Source organism: Myripristis murdjan, chromosome 12, assembly GCF_902150065.1.
Source record: "Myripristis murdjan chromosome 12, fMyrMur1.1, whole genome shotgun sequence".
Classification (NCBI taxonomy): domain Eukaryota; kingdom Metazoa; phylum Chordata; class Actinopteri; order Holocentriformes; family Holocentridae; genus Myripristis; species Myripristis murdjan.
This window is the reverse complement of record NC_043991.1, coordinates 26,946,455-26,963,609: the sequence shown is the minus strand read 5'-3', so window position 1 is coordinate 26,963,609 and position 17,155 is coordinate 26,946,455. Positions and strand designations below refer to the sequence as shown.

The following is a 17,155-nucleotide window of genomic DNA, read 5'->3' as shown; positions in this document are numbered from 1 at the left end:
TTTCTATGACATATTTCACTTATTTCAAGGAAAAATCTATCAAAAGCATCTTGTAACACACATCAATCATTAGAATTTGCTGCAAAATTCGATTAGATACTACATGAAATTTATAGTTGTAAGGTATGATAGTGAATCTCTTATCACAAAGATAACCAAATAGTCCAGTCATTTTATGAAAAAACCTAGGACAAATTGCAAGAGAAGCAAACTCAACTGATTTTGTATCCTCAGTTTGTCCTGGGTGAGGGAAAAAAAGTCCCAAGAAATCCCATTGGTGGGAAGTTTTGAAAATCACCTATTTATGACCACACATTACCAAAAAACACTGTTTTTAACACACAGATAAAAGGGGTTCAAAATTTTACTTTCAGATATCACTATAAAAAATCACAAGTTGATTACACACACAAAGACAAGAAAAAAAGTCAATTACAAGTTCTTTGAATTATTCTGTTTACACATGCATATCACACATTATCTGATTTGATATGAGCTAATAAGGAATATAAGGAATAAATGCCAGAACAGATATTTAAACAGTGAATTAAAAGGTTACTACATATATAATAACCTTTTAATTCACTGTTATATAGTAACCTTTTAATTCAAGGTTACTGTATATATAGTAACCTTTTAATTCACTGTTTAAATGTCTCTTCTGGCATTTATTCCTTATATTCCTTATTAGCGCATATCAAATCAGATAATGTGTGATATGCATGTGTAAACAGAATAACTCAAAGAACTTGTAATTGACTTTTTTTCTTGTTTTTGTGTGTGTAATCAACTTGTGAATTTTTATAGTGATATCTGAAAGTAAAATTTGGAACCCCTTTCCCCTGTGTATTAAAACAGTGTTTTTTGGTAATATGTGGTCATAAATAGGTGATTTTCAAAACTTTCCACCAATGGGATTTCTTGGGACTTTTTTTCCCCCTCACTCAGGACAGACTGAGGATACAAAATCAGTTGAGTTTGCTTCTCTTGCAATTTGTCCTAGGTTGACCCCAATTTTGGCCTAAAATTACTGGACTAAAATTAATATTAGCCCTGGATTTCCATACACGCCTGAATGTCACTGATTTGGCTGTGGAGTGTGTGACCGTGCTGGCTTTCTGTTCAAAAGGAAGAACATGTACGCTGGCTTAGAGACACCCCAGATGAACGGCGACACTCCCCATGACGGGGGTCAAGGAGGAGGAGGAGGCCACCATGTTGGAGAAGAACTTCAGTGCACGAGAAGGTCAGAACGACTTGACATATTTGCAGATTTAATTGTGTAAAATGGCAATTTGCACTTTTGCTGCCATGACTTTGAGCCACTCATCACTCGCCCCCACAGGCAATGAGATTGATACTAATTCCTGACATAATGCCTCATTGCTGTTCGGGCATGCTGTTGAATGTCCTCTAAGTAGCAATTTCTTCAAAGTTGTAATGATATATTATTTATACACTATAAATAATGGTTGCAGTGCTCTTTGATGTCTCCTGATGCATATGCCAACGCCTCTGCCTGTGTGTTGAAGGTTTTGCGGAGGCCTGATTCTGGACATCAAGCGGAAGCTGCCGTTCTTCGCCAGCGACTTCTACGATGCGCTGCACATCCAGTCTCTATCGGCCATCCTGTTCATCTACTTGGGAACCGTAACCAACGCTATCACGTTCGGCGGGCTGCTCGGAGACGCCACAGAAAACATGCAGGTGAGAATCTCCGCTGCTATTTAGCTCAGCATTTAGAAAAGAGATAAAAGTTTCAAGGCTGACAGATTAGCTCCTGTGGGAATGCGCCGTGACACACATTCTGTTGCGAAGGGAAAGCTCCACGGTGTTTGCTATTTGTGGCTGAGCAGAGACAGAAGCGTCGCGGTAACTTGTTGTACCAGCTTGGGCCGAGCTGGGTTATGGTTGTTGACAGAGCTTAACTTGGGCCTAGAGGATTAGGCCTGACCCAACCCTAACCTGCACAAGTTATACCTGAACCATAACTGACCTTAAGAGGCTATTCCTGCACGCACACTGATGTATATCCCAGTATAGCTGTGACTTTAATGGTGTTTTTCACACGCTTTTTAATAATTATGCAGGCGATGTCTTCCTTTGTGATTTAAGTCTTATTGTCAGAACTGCTGTCAAAAGCCTGTGGCAAACAGAAACAACAGAGCCGTTGTATGCAACCTGTGAGCTCCACTGTACCTCATCATTGACAGATGTACTGTAATAACAAGGCAACCTGCATTTTGCACACTCAGTGTCTGCTGGCCATGTGCATTATTTTGTAAAATCTGCAGTATCTGTAGGCTGGATTCGAGACTTTGTGGTCATCCTGGCCACAGAAAATGTGGACTGAAAGGATGGAAGGTTGCTCTCCTTTCATGCATCACAGTTAAAAACAATAGTAGCAGAGACTGTAAAATGTGGGCTACAATAGACTAGCTCACCTGCAGGTAGTTTCTTCACACCTCTGACTTTAACAGGCGGTGTTTAAGCCGCCACAAAGCCAGCGTCTTATTCACACGTTCCATTTAGCTTTTTCAGATGTGCCGAAAATACAGTATGATGCCTAAAGAGATTAGAGCTTAGGCTATTCAGTCAGTCAAGTTAATCAGATGTGTGTGCTGAGGGAGCACAGAGGGGGAGGGGCGCCGTGGTGCAGGTGTGACAGATCTTATGACTCTGCAAATATAGAATGATGGGTCGCTTTGATTGGGTTTTTGCTGTGAAACCGGGCAATCATGTCATGAAGAGAGTGCTATCAGTTTTGCGCGTCTGTCTAGACACACTCAATGAGAAGGCTGTGCACTGATCCAAAATCAAGCAATCAAAATGAGAAATCTAGCTCAAACGCCCCAAATCCATCAGATCACAATGCCACCAGGGCACCAATATGAAATCTTATATGCTGTTCTTCTGGGAAGTTTAGCCCTGTTTTGGAATACACTCTCTCAGACTTTGTCTTGTGGGGTCATGGGACATAGTTTCCTTGGGACGAGATCACAAAAGGCCTCTTGTCGGGCTTCAGAGCCAACACACAGGTGGATAAACATGCATTTATGTAGAGTTCGTTATTCTCAATCTGAACCCCATCAGGCTCAGATTATGTGGGTTAATTATTCCATCAGGTATGAGGGGTCGGGCTCTGTGCTGCAGGTGACGGCAGGCAGGCTGGGTCACCACGACATGCGCTGCCAGAGTATTAAATTACGCTGTGCATGCCCATCGCCGATGATGCAATGGTTCCACTTGAGAAACTGGTCGAAATGCGGGCCCAGTTCCTCACTGTGCACCTCGGTCTCAAGGATCTTGAACCAAACCAGTTTGAGAACCAGGACTTTTTTGGTGGGAAAGGCATAAGAGTGTACTATAAAAAACAAATCCAGCTCAGAGTACCCCTGGCTTGCACAGATCTGTGTACTCCACAAATGTACAACTATATAGTGCTACTGGATATATGGGTTGTAAGGAAGGGAGTGATGAAGGTGCACCCTTTGGCGTCTCCACTGGCAAAGGGCTGCATCCTGCACGAGGACCAGCGTCAGGGATTTACCCGGGCCGTAAATAACCACAGATCCAGATTACTCCGCCTCTGGAGCTTTGTTATGGCTGCCTCTCCGTGACCCTCCCCCCACCCGTGCTCGCCAATCCTCCGTCACTCCCATCTCCAGGCTGTTCACGTAAGAGGGAATCCCTGCACTCCTCTGACCTTCCCGAGCAGCCCCAAGTGAACGCAGGCCTCAGAGTCTGCAGCCTGGACTCCCAGCTGCCTCTCTCTCTGTATTCCTGGTCGCATGACGCTTATAAAAAAAGACACTGAACAGGCCGATCCTGACGGGCTAGACTGGCAGCTCTGTAATGTGTATGGGGGAAACAAAACTTCTCGCTGAATAAGCACAGTTAGATTTGGTGTGAGAGGCTCGGAAAGTGTTGTGGAAAAAATACACTCTTCTGCTCAGGGGAAAAATGCTCAACTGAACTTTTTTTTTCCCCCGCTCATAGTTTGTTGATTATTAGGCCAAGCTTGCCAAAGTGATGCACTTTCTCATGCCCTTTGTATTGTTTAGGTGTATCTCCCTGAGTTCTCTGGGCTGTATAAAGACTTCATGTCCCTGTGTTGTGTGCTGCGTTTCAGGGAGTGCTGGAGAGCTTCCTGGGTACGGCGCTGACAGGAGCGATATTTTGTCTGTTTGCCGGGCAGCCCTTGACGATCCTCAGCAGCACGGGCCCGGTGCTCGTCTTCGAAAGACTCCTCTTCAACTTCAGCAGGTGCATTGTCACTGTTTTTTTTTTATTTTCTCTGCGTGCATGTGTATTTTCTCTCTCTTAAATAAATGAACATTAGTGAGTACGAAACAAAGATCAAAAACACACACACAGTGATGTCCTGGGAGATCAGTGTTATGTAATGGCTCAAGGGTTACTGTCCTGCCTCTCTAGGAAGCTATCCCACATCATGTTTGGTGTTTTCCCTAAGGACAGTTTTATAACTTTTTTTCCCCGCCCCATTCACAGTCACTGAATCTGTGTGCCTTTTTTAATAAATGAAATACAAATAAAAGCGGAAAGAAATACACACAGGGACTGATAAACAGCGCAGATTCTATTTCCAGAAGGCTGGCAACATTGTTTTTTTGAGGTCTGTGTATTTGCGTAGTATCTCTTTCACTGGAACGTACTGTGATTAAATCTCTTTGCCGTAACAGACTGCCCAGGGTACGCATGCCAGCTGATTGTCTGTTAATTCCCCGTGTGTTTTGCCATCAGCTTCCTGTCCTGGCTGACAAGGAAACATGACTTTGGTCCGTCCAGTTCCCCGCACATACTTAGGTTGAACCAGAATGAGGAAACAGTTGAACAAAAGGCCAAATCTCCTATTGTGGCACGATGTGATGTAACAGTAAAACTGAACCAGATGGCTCATGGACAAAACAAATATGCACTAAATTTATCCATTTTGTATATGATCAACTTTCTGTATACCTAGGAAGCCGTTATGATGCACATTTGATTGGGATTAAAGCCTGAAAAGACCCACAGTCCAGACGAGCCGTTGCCACTTTTGAAATTTTGCCTTTTTGTTTCCTGCTCTGGCCGCCCTTTTCTTCCTCTTGTGTTATGCTAGAAAGAGTCTTCTAGCATTACCAAACACCGAGCTGGTTATGTTCCATTATCAATAATTCACCCTCATTTAATTTCACACCGTGAATGAAGCCTGCCGAGGCTCTCAGTCTTTCCACGGGCCAATGTGAATGGCTGCTGAGTCTGTGGCGACGGCTTGTTGCATATGCTGAGACACACAGTTTCTAATTCCATACACTGCAAAAACGCAAAATCTTACCAAGGTTATTTGTCCTATTTCAAGTCAAAAATGTCTTATTTCAAGTCAAAATATCTCATTACACTTAAAATAAGACATGATCACCTCAGAAGTAAATTGTTTTTAGACAATTTTCACTTGTTTTAAGTGAAAATTCACTTGAAGCAAGTGAAAATTTGCTTGTTTCATTGGCAAAATTTGCCAGTGGAAAAAGTGAAAATTTACTTAAAATAAGTGAAAATTAGCGAGAAACAAGAAACAAATTTTGCCAATGAAACAAGCAAATTTTCACTTGTTTCAAGCAAATTTTGAAACAAGAGACAGTTGTCTAAAATCAAGTTACTTCTGAGGTGATCATGTCTTATTTTAAGTGTAATGAGATATTTTGACTAGTAATAAGACATTTTTGACTTGAAATAAGACAAATAATCTTGGTAAGATTTTGAGTTTTTGCAGTGTATGGTCTGCTCATGAATACTGTGGGCTGCTGACGGTCGTGGTTGTGAGCATTTTACGTTTCACTCCTGGATGTGTCTGTGTTCGTTGGAGAGAGAGAGCCTCCGAATAAAGACGACCACACAGTTTCTGTTTGCTAAGCCAGAACTCCCTCAGGACATCCTGACAGAGAAGACAGGAGCACCAGACGATACAAGTCGTATAATGAATCTCTGACAGCCTTTTTAGTCCGATGAAAAAGACATGCATGTATGGAGGGATAGGAAATCAGTCGCACACTGTTAACGCTGTGAATCATTGTCCTTCCCCAGAGACAACAACTTCGACTACCTGGAGTTCCGGTTGTGGATCGGCCTGTGGTCGGGCCTGTTCTGTCTGGTGCTGGTCGCCACGGACGCCAGCTTCCTGATCCAGTACTTCACCCGTTTCACCGAGGAGGGCTTCTCCGCGCTTATCAGCTTCATCTTCATCTACGATGCCTTCAAGAAGATGATAAAGCTGGCCCACCACAACCCAATCAATTCCGCCTACGATCCCAACTTTGTCACACAGTATGACTGCCGCTGCCTGCCCCCCTTAGCCGGTGGGTAGCCCTCACTGTTTGTGTTCTCTCTTACCCAACAGAGTGAGATAACAGGAGATAGTAGGAGAAATGGCTACAAGGGCTTTCACTATATTGAAGCCATTGTCAGATACCACTTACTCCGTGATCCTTTGCCTGAAAATGTGTTTGAGTTGTGGCACCATAAGTATCTCATCATATGATAGCAGACAATGGAGGTTCAGCGGTACGCCAGTGCCGTAACCACTGCATGTTAGACAAAGCTTATTTTTGTCATGTTGACACTGGAGATACCGAATGATACTCATATGTGTTGGTTTATAGATACCACTGTTTACTTTCTCAACAGCCCTGTCACTCTCTGACAACACACCTTCTCTCAAACACACTCCTGCGCACTTAGTCACTAAACAAAGATCCTTAATGGAAAGCGGGATACTGCGACCAAGAAAAAAAAGTCTGCATTTTCCTAATTAGATGCTGTTTTTTTTCTGTTTTTCAGGTAATTCAACTGAACCCTACATTGATGCCTCTTCCTGGATGAACAGTAGTGATCTGGTGGGTACACTGTGATATCTTACAAAAAGTCATGAAGTAACTTTCAGTGGACAGTGACTACATTTACCAGATGTATCTTTGGACCAAGCTGTTTTTTTTCCCAGAGAGAGTTGTGAAATCTGTTTTGTTCATTTTGGTACTGAGTCACTATGTTGCCTCTTTCACTGTGTCACAGTCCAAGAAATGTCTGTCCTTGTCTTGCAGCCAATGAACGCCACCTGGATGTCCTTGAGCAAGGACCAGTGTGTGAAGTACGGAGGGAGGTTGGTCGGCGAGACGTGTGGCTTTGTGCCTGACATCACCCTGATGTCCTTCATGTTGTTCTTCGGGACCTACACCTGCTCCATGTGTCTGAAGAAGTTCAAGACCAGCCGCTTCTTCCCCACCAGAGTGAGAGACGGCGCCTGCACCCAGTCACTTGTCGTGTAGCGCAGACACTTTTCACACAGTTTTCAAATTCTGGCCCCGGCATACACAGTAAACTGTGACATTCTCCGTTTAGTTGAATAGCTCAGGTGTCAATGAGAGATGGCGTGGGAAGGTCAGGTCTCACTGTCTGAGCCGTGGTTGAGGAGTGTGACGAGTGGGCTATCTAGTGGATGAGCAGGGTTGTAGCTCTGGATCAGAGCCATACAGAGCTGTGATGCTGCTTCTCTTCATATTCTCAGCTTTGTCAGGGTTATAAAACATTTAACACATGTAGTTGTGTCATTCTCACAGAACTCGTCCAATCCTTCCAGTGTATGTAGCTGCTTGGCGTCTTGGCAAAATATTTTATTAACACACTATAATTTCAATTCTGTAACACCACAGGATAAAGGTATTTTAGTATTCTAGCCAGATAAGAGTCATTAATTCATAAATTTTTCTAAGTTGGAATAATCGAATAGTAAATCACTTCAGTAAATGTTCATCATGGAAGTGTTTAGGTGTGCAGTTACTTTGAACCGAACTTTTTTTTTTTTTTTTTAAATATAAATTTGTGGATGTTTCAAAGTTAGCTGATTATCTATTTGGCTGTCATTCATGTAAATAACTCCCTTGGCTGCTATCAGATCAAGGTTTTGTAATTGTTCCTTTTTAATAATAATAATAATAAAAATAATAATAATAATAATAATAATAAAAATAAAAAACAGTTGCAGGTGAACTCTTGGAGAACTGTGATAGTTGAGTGTAGTATGGTAGATTTGTTGTTCACTGTTAGTTATAAAAGCACACACTTAATGGTACCCAACAAGGTTGCGATACTGCAAAAATCAAGTTGTAATTCATTAGTTAATCAGCAAATTGACTTGCATTGCCTAAGATGAAAGCTTTGTCAAACCTAACGCAATGTTTACCCCTGCCAGGTGAGGAAGCTCATCAGTGATTTTGCAATCGTCTTGACCATTCTTCTGTTCTGCGGCGTGGACGCCTTTGTCGGTGTGGACACTCCTAAGCTCATTGTGCCAAGTGAATTCAAGGTAAACAGCGCATGTGGCGTTACTTGGGATAGAAGATTGACGTGTGCCTGCATATTCGCCACACTTGCCGCAAATTTCACCATCATGTTTGCTTTGTAAATACTGTGATGCTGAAATCCTTGGACTGATAAGAGCCAGTTTTCAGCAGAAAGACAATAGCAAGCCCAGGTGCAGTTTCTTTTGATTACCCGGACAATGATCCATTTTCTTTCTGGAGAATAAAGCCCTCTGTAATTCTTGTTGAAAGCCTTGTGTAATGCCCTCTTTGTAGTTTGGCTAGTGAGTGATAGGTATCACCCGAAACTAAGACGCAGTCATTCTTTGAGATTATTTTACCTAAATGTTCCTTAGCTGGCTTTGAGGCCTGCTCTTGACGTAGAAGAAGGGAATGATGGGGTAGTGGAGAGGGTACGTGCATCAAGTAACAGCATGATTATAGGTGATGTGAGAACACAGAAAGTCTTATAGTTGCAAGTACAGACTCAGCTTTGTTTGACCACAGAGACTAATTCACAGAATTTTGTCATGTAATGATGCACCGGCACGTCAGTCTCAGTTCGGTGCGAGGACTTATTGAAAGTGTAATGCAGTAACCTCTCTAAATGAGGTATTTTTTTCTGTCCTTTTTGAGACTTTATGCACAACTCAGAGACTTGAACCATGCACATGCTAGAGGCGTAATGATACACCCGTCAGGTGTCTTTGTGTGTGTCTGTGGGCCTACACCTGTAGTCTCTCGTTGTAACAGTCTCGCTCTACTTTTTGCAGCCCACAAGTCCACTGAGGGGCTGGTTTGTGCCCCCCTTTGGAGGGAACCCTTGGTGGGTGTACCTGGCAGCTGCTCTCCCCGCTCTGCTTGTCACTATTCTGATATTTATGGACCAACAGATCACCGCGGTCATTGTCAACAGGAAGGAGCACAAACTCAAGGTCGGTGCTCAAACATGGCAGAGAATAATTAAAAAGAATAACTGCATGCATATTTCATTACTCTTGGCTTTGCAAAAGGTAATGAGCCACAAAGGTTTAGAATCACCAAACGTCTCGATGTCTCGATTTGATGCATGTGTATTTTTGTGCACTCTGCTGGGCCTTGTGCTTGATGACTACCAAGAAACTTATCACTCTCTACCTTCTGTCTCTCTGTCCCAATAGAAAGGGGCAGGGTATCATCTGGATCTGTTCTTGGTGGCCATTCTGATGATTGTCTGCTCGTTCATGGGTCTGCCTTGGTACGTGGCTGCCACTGTCATCTCCATTGCCCACATTGATTCCCTGAAAATGGAGACCGAGACTTCAGCCCCCGGGGAGCAGCCCAAATTCCTGGGTGTTCGGTGAGTTGAGGCCCTGTTGCTTGACAAAGATATCTACCGCGACTGAATGCGCGAATTGTTCCTGCACGATGGCACAGATCAGTGGTTTTCACTCCTTGGAACTCCGAGTACCGATGGTTTTCTTCCGTACCGGGTAGTGAATTACATCACTCAGCATGACTAGGCGTAAATCAGTCCCCGATTTAATGACTCAAGTGGATCAGTGCGGCTTTGGGCCCTTTTCCAGGGATTCACTGCACCAACACAGATTTATATTGTCAGTGCCCCATGTTGTTGTGCATTTTAGAGTCTAAGATGTCTTTTTAAAAAAAATTATTTTAAGTATAAGGTGGTTGTCAGTGCTAAGTCAAATGCAATCAACTGTATGCTGACTTGTGTATCATTTTGATTTGTTTTGTTTTTTTTCCTTTTCTTCCCCCCAATTCAGGGAGCAAAGGGTCACCGGTATCTTCGTGTTCATCCTAACAGGACTCTCTGTGTTCATGGCTCCCATCCTCAAGGTAGTGTTCAAGCATTTCTTAATTCTTCCTTGGAAACTCGGATTAATGTCCTCCTCTTTTAGGACAAACTCCTCTCACGTTCCCTTAAATTTAAAATAATTTCAAATCTTTTATTCATCCGATTAGGGACTTCCACAGCTGAAGTAATGTGATGTGAAATAAGCATGTTCCTCAGGGCTTAAGCTCGGTGTGCAGCTGAGTGCCTTCTCAAGTTTCCATTCCCTCATTAAGCTCCCTATCAAAAATGTTAAGTCACTGACATGAGATGGCTGGAACTGGTGCTCCCCCTTGTGGACAACTGAAACACTGTCACACCTGGTTTTGTGAATGCATTTTCCACCCTGGACCGTCTGTCACATAACATTACTAAAGTGATACTATACTGTAATGACTATAAGAAGGGGAAATGACTGGCTGAAACTAAGAATGACATTACTTCTGATGTTTAGCCCATGCAGGGTCTTATATTTTACACTGTGGTAGATTTCAGGGTACACTAATAAATGTAAAGGACCTCATGTTTGTGATACCTAATCTATTCATTCCTCAGTCTACGTAGATGGAAGCTAAGTGACCATTTCAGCCAAAGAGCGGTCTCACAGTTTTAGATATGCTGCATGAGAAGCCTAGGCATCAATCTCATTGTTTAATTTGCTTTGTTTCCCTTAGTTCATTCCCATGCCTGTGCTCTATGGCGTGTTCCTCTACATGGGCGTGGCGTCTCTCAATGGTGTACAGGTGAGTTAGCCTGATCTACACAATGCCTAATACAACTTAGAGTTATTTTCTACAAGCCAGACTTAATTATCTTTTATCTGGCTGCAGCATTACCTGCAGCATTTTGCCCTAGTCTTTTGCCTTTACCTGACCCCAGTTTGTCTGCATGTCTATCAGTTCATGGATCGCCTCCAGCTGTTCCTGATGCCAGCCAAACACCAGCCAGACCTGATCTACCTGCGCCACGTCCCGCAGAGACGCATCCACCTCTTCACCTTCATCCAGGTTGTCTGTCTGGCCATGCTCTGGATCCTCAAGTCCACTGTGGCTGCCATTATCTTCCCTGTCATGGTGAGAGACTGCTACGTTCACAGCTTAAAGGAACACTCCAACATTTTGGCCAAAATTCCCCTTTCTCGACTCACCCAGACTGAGACAAGATGTTTGATAGGATTTTCACCTCTGTACATCCACTTGTTGGGTTCCAGTGGGTAACTTATTATGTTAGCTTAGCATAAAGACCTGAAGTCTATGGGAGTCATTAGCCTGGCTCTGTCAAAATGAAAAAATAAACCTTACAGGAACTCCAAAGCTGTCTTATTTACACAATGTATCATGTGTATGTGCATGAAAATGGTATCAAACATCTTGTCTCAGTCTGGCCAAGTCAGTAACAGGGTATTTTGCCCAAAACATCGGGAGTAGTCCTCTTGTAGACACAAAGACAGCTTATTAGTTGGGCATGACAACAAACTGTACTTTCCTGCAGATCCTGGCGCTGGTGGCAGTCCGCAAGGCAATGGACTATCTGTTCTCCCAACATGACCTCAGCTACCTGGACGATGTCATCCCAGAGAAAGACAAAAAGAAGAAGGAGGATGAGAAGAAGAAGAAGGGCAAGAAAAAGGGAAGCATTGACAGCGAAATGGAATTTGTAAGTAAAACTTTTTTTTTTTTTTTTTTACCATTTCAGTGTTAAGATTCTGCCTCACAGGGTCTTTCACACTGTTTTCAGGAAAAAAATGACTTCAGTTCTAATATGCATGGCTTGTTTTTTATGTGTTATCATGAAAACAAGCCATCGTGTGTTTTTCAAGTGTTGATGTTGTGTTAATGATATGTCCCTCCTCCTACAGTCTGAATATCCCTACCATGAAAATATCCCCAGTATAAAAATCTCTATGGATATGATGGAGCAGGAACCCATGTTGGGGGATAAATCTTTGAATAGTGAGTACTAGCCAGGGTTTTCTTTGCCGTCGCTTCAGCTGCGGGGTCTTGGGTGCTTCATATCATTTCTCAAGGCTTACCTCCTGCCCTTGTTCTTGACACATTCATCTACACCTGCTGCATATGCATCTTTTCTTGTTTTTTTTTTTTTTTTTTTTTCCAGCATGTTAAAGACCTGAAAACTGTCTTCTCAGTCACGCTTGCCCTTGCTTTTGCATGAATGAAAGTTACCAAGATTTAACACTTGCTTTTCTCACTCATCTTCAAGCATGATTTGCTCTTAGTTTTGAATGCAGTATTTCCCTTAACGGCATGCACAAATCCCACATAAGTCACTTTGTTGTGGGAGGCACAGCTTTACCCTGTTGGCTCTAACTTCTCTTCTGCTGGCTCCTTCGCTTGAGATCTCAGCTTGCCTATGGAATATACCCATGAACCCTAACCTCTGTTCTTCTCCCCCAGGAGATGAATCCCAGACTTTCCTTAACCCGCATTCAGCGTGCTGATCACTACTATGGGCCTCGTACAGTTGCAGAGTGAGTGAGTATCACTTTTGACTGTTTACATCCCTAACAAAGGCCTAATATATATTGCTCATGATGATTTTAGGACCCCGAGATTTGGTACTCATGCTACACCCTACCTTTTTCTTTCAGTTTAGAGAGAAATCCATACAAAAAAGCGATGCCTCAGATTCGAATAGATCTGGATTCAGACGATAACGGTTTCCTCTGGAAGATTCCACGACCGGGCTGTGAAAGTTCTCTGTAAATAAGTTCTCCAAAGACCCGACAGAACCGGCAATACCTGCACAACAGAACAAAACACGACAAACACGATCCGCCTCTTTTCTACGATAGTACCGCTTTGCAGCGATACTGGTGACATTCCTCACAAGTGAGGGCTTTAAATTTGAACTGCTGGAACTGTTATTTGTTTTAAAATTGAAACATCGGTGGTACTGCATTTGAAGGACAGGTTTGTGGGAGTGGGGGACGCAGCATATGTTTGATAACTCTTCTAATGTAGCAAACTAAAGGGCTTCTGGATATTATCAGTACACAGCTTTTATTGGATTTTTTTTTATTCACGGACATATTCCTAATTTATTAAGCATCCAGCTCAAGCAATATATAAACTATGTCCACAGGATAATTTAATAATACATCCTAAATGGCATATCAGGCTGTGTTATTACAGATGGGCTAATACTATCCACAGCAACGACAAGTTTTTATTTTGTATACATATCAAGAGTCGCCCCCCCCTATTTTCCAGTTTTATAAAAATATATATATTTTGCAAAATACACCAAAACGTTACCAGCCTCTTTTATGATAGTACTGTTTTATAGTAGGGTTTTTAATGTTCCTTACCTTTTTTTTTTTTTTTTTAAGGATTGAAATCTTAACCACTGGAATCATTTGTTTTAAACTGAACCATATTGGAGGTACTGAATTCGGATGAGAGGGAATTCCTCGCGTGCTTGTCGTGAACAAAACGGGCTACTCAAGGTCACCTGTATGCAGTTGTTACTGAAAATCAATTTGTCATGCACGCGTAGCAATACTCCATCAAGCATTAAGCTAAATCTGTATATTCCTAAAACATGTCCAGGTTAGGAATATGTTTTTAATAATGTTTCAGGCTGTGATGTTACTGATGGTCAACGCCGTCCAGACTAGAACAAACTTTCATGTATGTTGTCCTTTATCAAACACATCACGTGGTGTTCTCCCTGTTCTCCATCACCTGTATTATATTCAGAGTCTCGGCGAACCATTTTGCCATTTGAATCTTAATTATGGCTTTTGACCATTTAACGTCTCAATGTGTGCAAATTTATCTCCATCCAGCTATTTTTCCCTGTTTTCGGGAAATCTAGACGTATTGTACCTGTATGTAGCTCTACCTCTTATTTTATGTAGGTGCCAGGCATTATACTTTGAAAGCATTTATTGTGCAATTATTTGTGATCAAACACTGATTTTATTTTCTGAAGGGGCAGCGTAGGTTCTCTAAATGTTCACTTTTTGAGTTCCTTTTGCTCAGACACTTAAGATTTTTTGTTTTGTCTTGTTTTGTTTTTTTTTTTTGTCATTATGCAATGATATGATGTACGTTTTTGTGCAGAATTTTAAAGGGTAATTCCACCAAAATTACGTTTAGGTTGGTTTTCCTTCAAATGTCGAGGTTAACTGCCCCCTCTTATTTTAGTTACTGACATCAGATTGCATTGTGAAAAGTTTAAAGCCAGTTACCATACAATAAAACATCTTTTATTTAGGCCTATTTTTTTTTTAATAACTGTAAGAACTATTCATAAAACAATTCTAGCTATGCAGTTTGACATTATTGTGTGCTTCACCATGAACTCAACCTAAAAGTCTTATTTCAGTTGAATTTTCCTTTAAAATGTGATTATAATTATAAGATGTAAATGTGAGAATTTTGCAGTCTTGGATGGGCAATTTTTTTTAAACTGTGTAATCTATTATTATTATTATTATTATTTTTATGCAAATCAACAAATAATCATGCTGAACTGTGACTTCCGTTCCTGGAAGAATTACTGCATCAAAATGCACATCCCGAGTGTAAGGAGGGATTACTCAACCCGTTTCACTTTCAAAATGCCATTTTACAGGATCTAATGACTCCCTCCTGGTGGCAGTTTAATGAGGCGGTGAACTGCACCCGGCTTTCATTTTTCCCAGATTGTTCCACTGGCTTGATTGATCCTGCTTTTTCAGGTGATTGCAGTATATAAGTAGCTTAAATTGATTCGGGGTCAATTTAAGATCTTGTAAATTCATATCTGAATTGTAACCTGTGAATGTAATTCATCTCAATCATTTGAAATGTAAGATGTTACTCCATATTATAACTGAAGAAAATGACATGCACCTGCACAATCAATGCTGTTTTTATTTATGATTGTATTGCGAATAAACAGGGGGTTTCACCCGCTTTCACTATTATAATTATGCAGCAGTCAACGTGTGAAGTACAAGACTGTTGAGGTAGCTTCAAACCAAAAATCTACAATATCTTAGTCTTCCATTTTTGTTCTTTTTTTTTTTTTGTTATCTGTCTTTTATCTGTATATCATGACTTTTTCTTTTGTGTTTTTTTTTTTTTTTGATGATGATGATCTAACTTTGAAAACCATTTTCTACAAACATCTTATATGCTCAATAACCACACAATACTCAGAAAAGAAGCAGATCTCAGTACTTCAGAAATGGTATACTTTTATGGACTAGACCTTTTTTTTGAATGAGAACAATAAAATTATTGAAACCATTGTTAAATGAGAGTGTTTTTTTTTTTAAAGTCTCTTCAAGTAATCACTGAACCAAACATCTACTTACATACCTGCTGCTCAGAGAAGATTTGTCTTTTTCAGTAACCAACTTGAGATTAATTTCAGAGATACTTTGCAATGACTAATTTAACTGTAAATATGGGTCAAATCATAAAGGTTATCTGAGCTTTTTATAATGCCCAAGATGAGCAAGGCAATCAGTATACCAAAACTAATCTGAATTTTACAACTGCTGTCTGGATGTTGTTGTGCATATGTTAATGGCTGGTGGTGTGCACATTTGTTTTGCTGAGATGAGCCAAGTCAAGGACTATCGGCATTATGGCCACAAGCTGCTGTATTTTCAGGATTAGACAGCAAAGATAAGGAACGAGGACCGCATAGTTTCCGTGATCACAGGACTTCAGTCAGCGGTAATGAGACTAAATGGCTCAGTTCTGTGAATCACCGTGTTCTTGTCATCACTGCCAAGGGAAAAAAATCAGTGTTAATTAACCTTTCCTTTAGTCTGGAGGAGGACATCAGTGTTTTTCACTGACGGCTGCTCAAACACATTAAGTGTTACTGGATATTTCAATCGTTGCTCGAGTGGCTGAATGTGAGCAACTGTGCCATGACAAAGAAACTAGACTCAATTTAATATGTTCGTAACATAGAAATTGTTAGATGATAGAAACATCATCTTTCTATGGCCCATAACTACATCCTGAACCTGTTTCATCTACTCTACATGTAACCTCTGGTACTTCTCTGAACATTACACTGAATGCTGCTGCTGAATGCTGTCATCATTACATTGCATTAGTTAGTTAGATAGTCAAGGACAATGGTAATGTCTCTGTGTACAGTGTAACAGGTAATCTTTGATCATTTTCAGATGAAGAGACTTCTGCATATTTCTATTTACTTGTGTACCATGTGCACAAGTAAATACAACATCATCGTCATCTATTTGGCTCAATTTAAACAACATATGGACAGCTATACACTAACTGCTCTATGTGGCAGCCTGGCTGTGTGTAAACGAGTGTTTTGTGCATAGAAAACTCCCAAAGTATGTTAGAAACTAGATTTGGCACAAGGGGGCAGTGACTCATTGTGGAATGGCAGCTTTAGTGCAGAGGTTTCCTCCAGCTCTTTCTGTCAGATATTTCGGTCAGAAAAAGAGGTTAAGCTGAGTTAGGATTAAGGATGGCTCTCTGTGAGAAACTTCTGCCCTGGGCAGAATGACAGAGGGTAAAACATTGGACATTTGTTAGGATTATGGAGTCTGTATAACTGTATGTTTCAGTCAAAGACCAAAACAGAGCATTGATGCATCTACATGTTTCCAAATCTCACAGAAAGCTGGTGCATTGTCATTTAACAGTATGATACAACATGTGCAGGCCATGATCAGGCTATCAGTGTGAGTACCCAGAATAACAAAGCATAAGGAATTTACTTTTCCCCAGCTATTTCACACCAAATCCCATGTGTACACTGTAAATGTGTTTAAGCACACAAAAGTGAATGAAGCCCTATTCTTGCCTGGTAGCACCAGTATAGTGTGACATCCTCATAATAAATATAAATGTGCTGAGGAATTTATACATTTCAAACATACCTGCTCAAACTATGAGGGAGACCAGGCCACCTGCGTAGGTGCTTGCTGATGGTCCTCCCCCAGGGCCTCCACAGCTGTCAG

At 41.4% G+C, this 17,155-nt stretch overlaps 1 protein-coding gene across 2 annotated transcripts in view; it reads left to right on the top strand.

Annotated features, from left to right (window-relative positions):
• The window catches only part of LOC115368592 (electrogenic sodium bicarbonate cotransporter 1-like), a 39,939-nt gene extending 24,485 nt beyond the window's left edge, over positions 1 to 15,454 (top strand). The window contains exons 12-27 of one of the 2 annotated variants that reach the window (XM_030064776.1): positions 1,130 to 1,246; positions 1,533 to 1,707; positions 4,133 to 4,266; positions 6,085 to 6,356; positions 6,838 to 6,893; positions 7,098 to 7,283; positions 8,246 to 8,359; positions 9,128 to 9,289; positions 9,515 to 9,693; positions 10,121 to 10,193; positions 10,863 to 10,931; positions 11,088 to 11,261; positions 11,680 to 11,844; positions 12,047 to 12,140; positions 12,603 to 12,678; positions 12,799 to 15,454. In XM_030064776.1, coding sequence (XP_029920636.1) covers positions 1,130 to 1,246; positions 1,533 to 1,707; positions 4,133 to 4,266; positions 6,085 to 6,356; positions 6,838 to 6,893; positions 7,098 to 7,283; positions 8,246 to 8,359; positions 9,128 to 9,289; positions 9,515 to 9,693; positions 10,121 to 10,193; positions 10,863 to 10,931; positions 11,088 to 11,261; positions 11,680 to 11,844; positions 12,047 to 12,140; positions 12,603 to 12,646 — 2,014 coding nt within the window. In that variant the 3' untranslated portion in view covers positions 12,647 to 12,678; positions 12,799 to 15,454. Of the gene's footprint in view, positions 1 to 1,129; positions 1,247 to 1,532; positions 1,708 to 4,132; positions 4,267 to 6,084; positions 6,357 to 6,837; positions 6,894 to 7,097; positions 7,284 to 8,245; positions 8,360 to 9,127; positions 9,290 to 9,514; positions 9,694 to 10,120; positions 10,194 to 10,862; positions 10,932 to 11,087; positions 11,262 to 11,679; positions 11,845 to 12,046; positions 12,141 to 12,602; positions 12,679 to 12,796 lie in introns of both variants that reach the window. The other variant, XM_030064777.1, reaches the window with a different exon arrangement.
• The last annotated feature ends 1,701 nt before the right edge of the window (positions 15,455 to 17,155 follow it).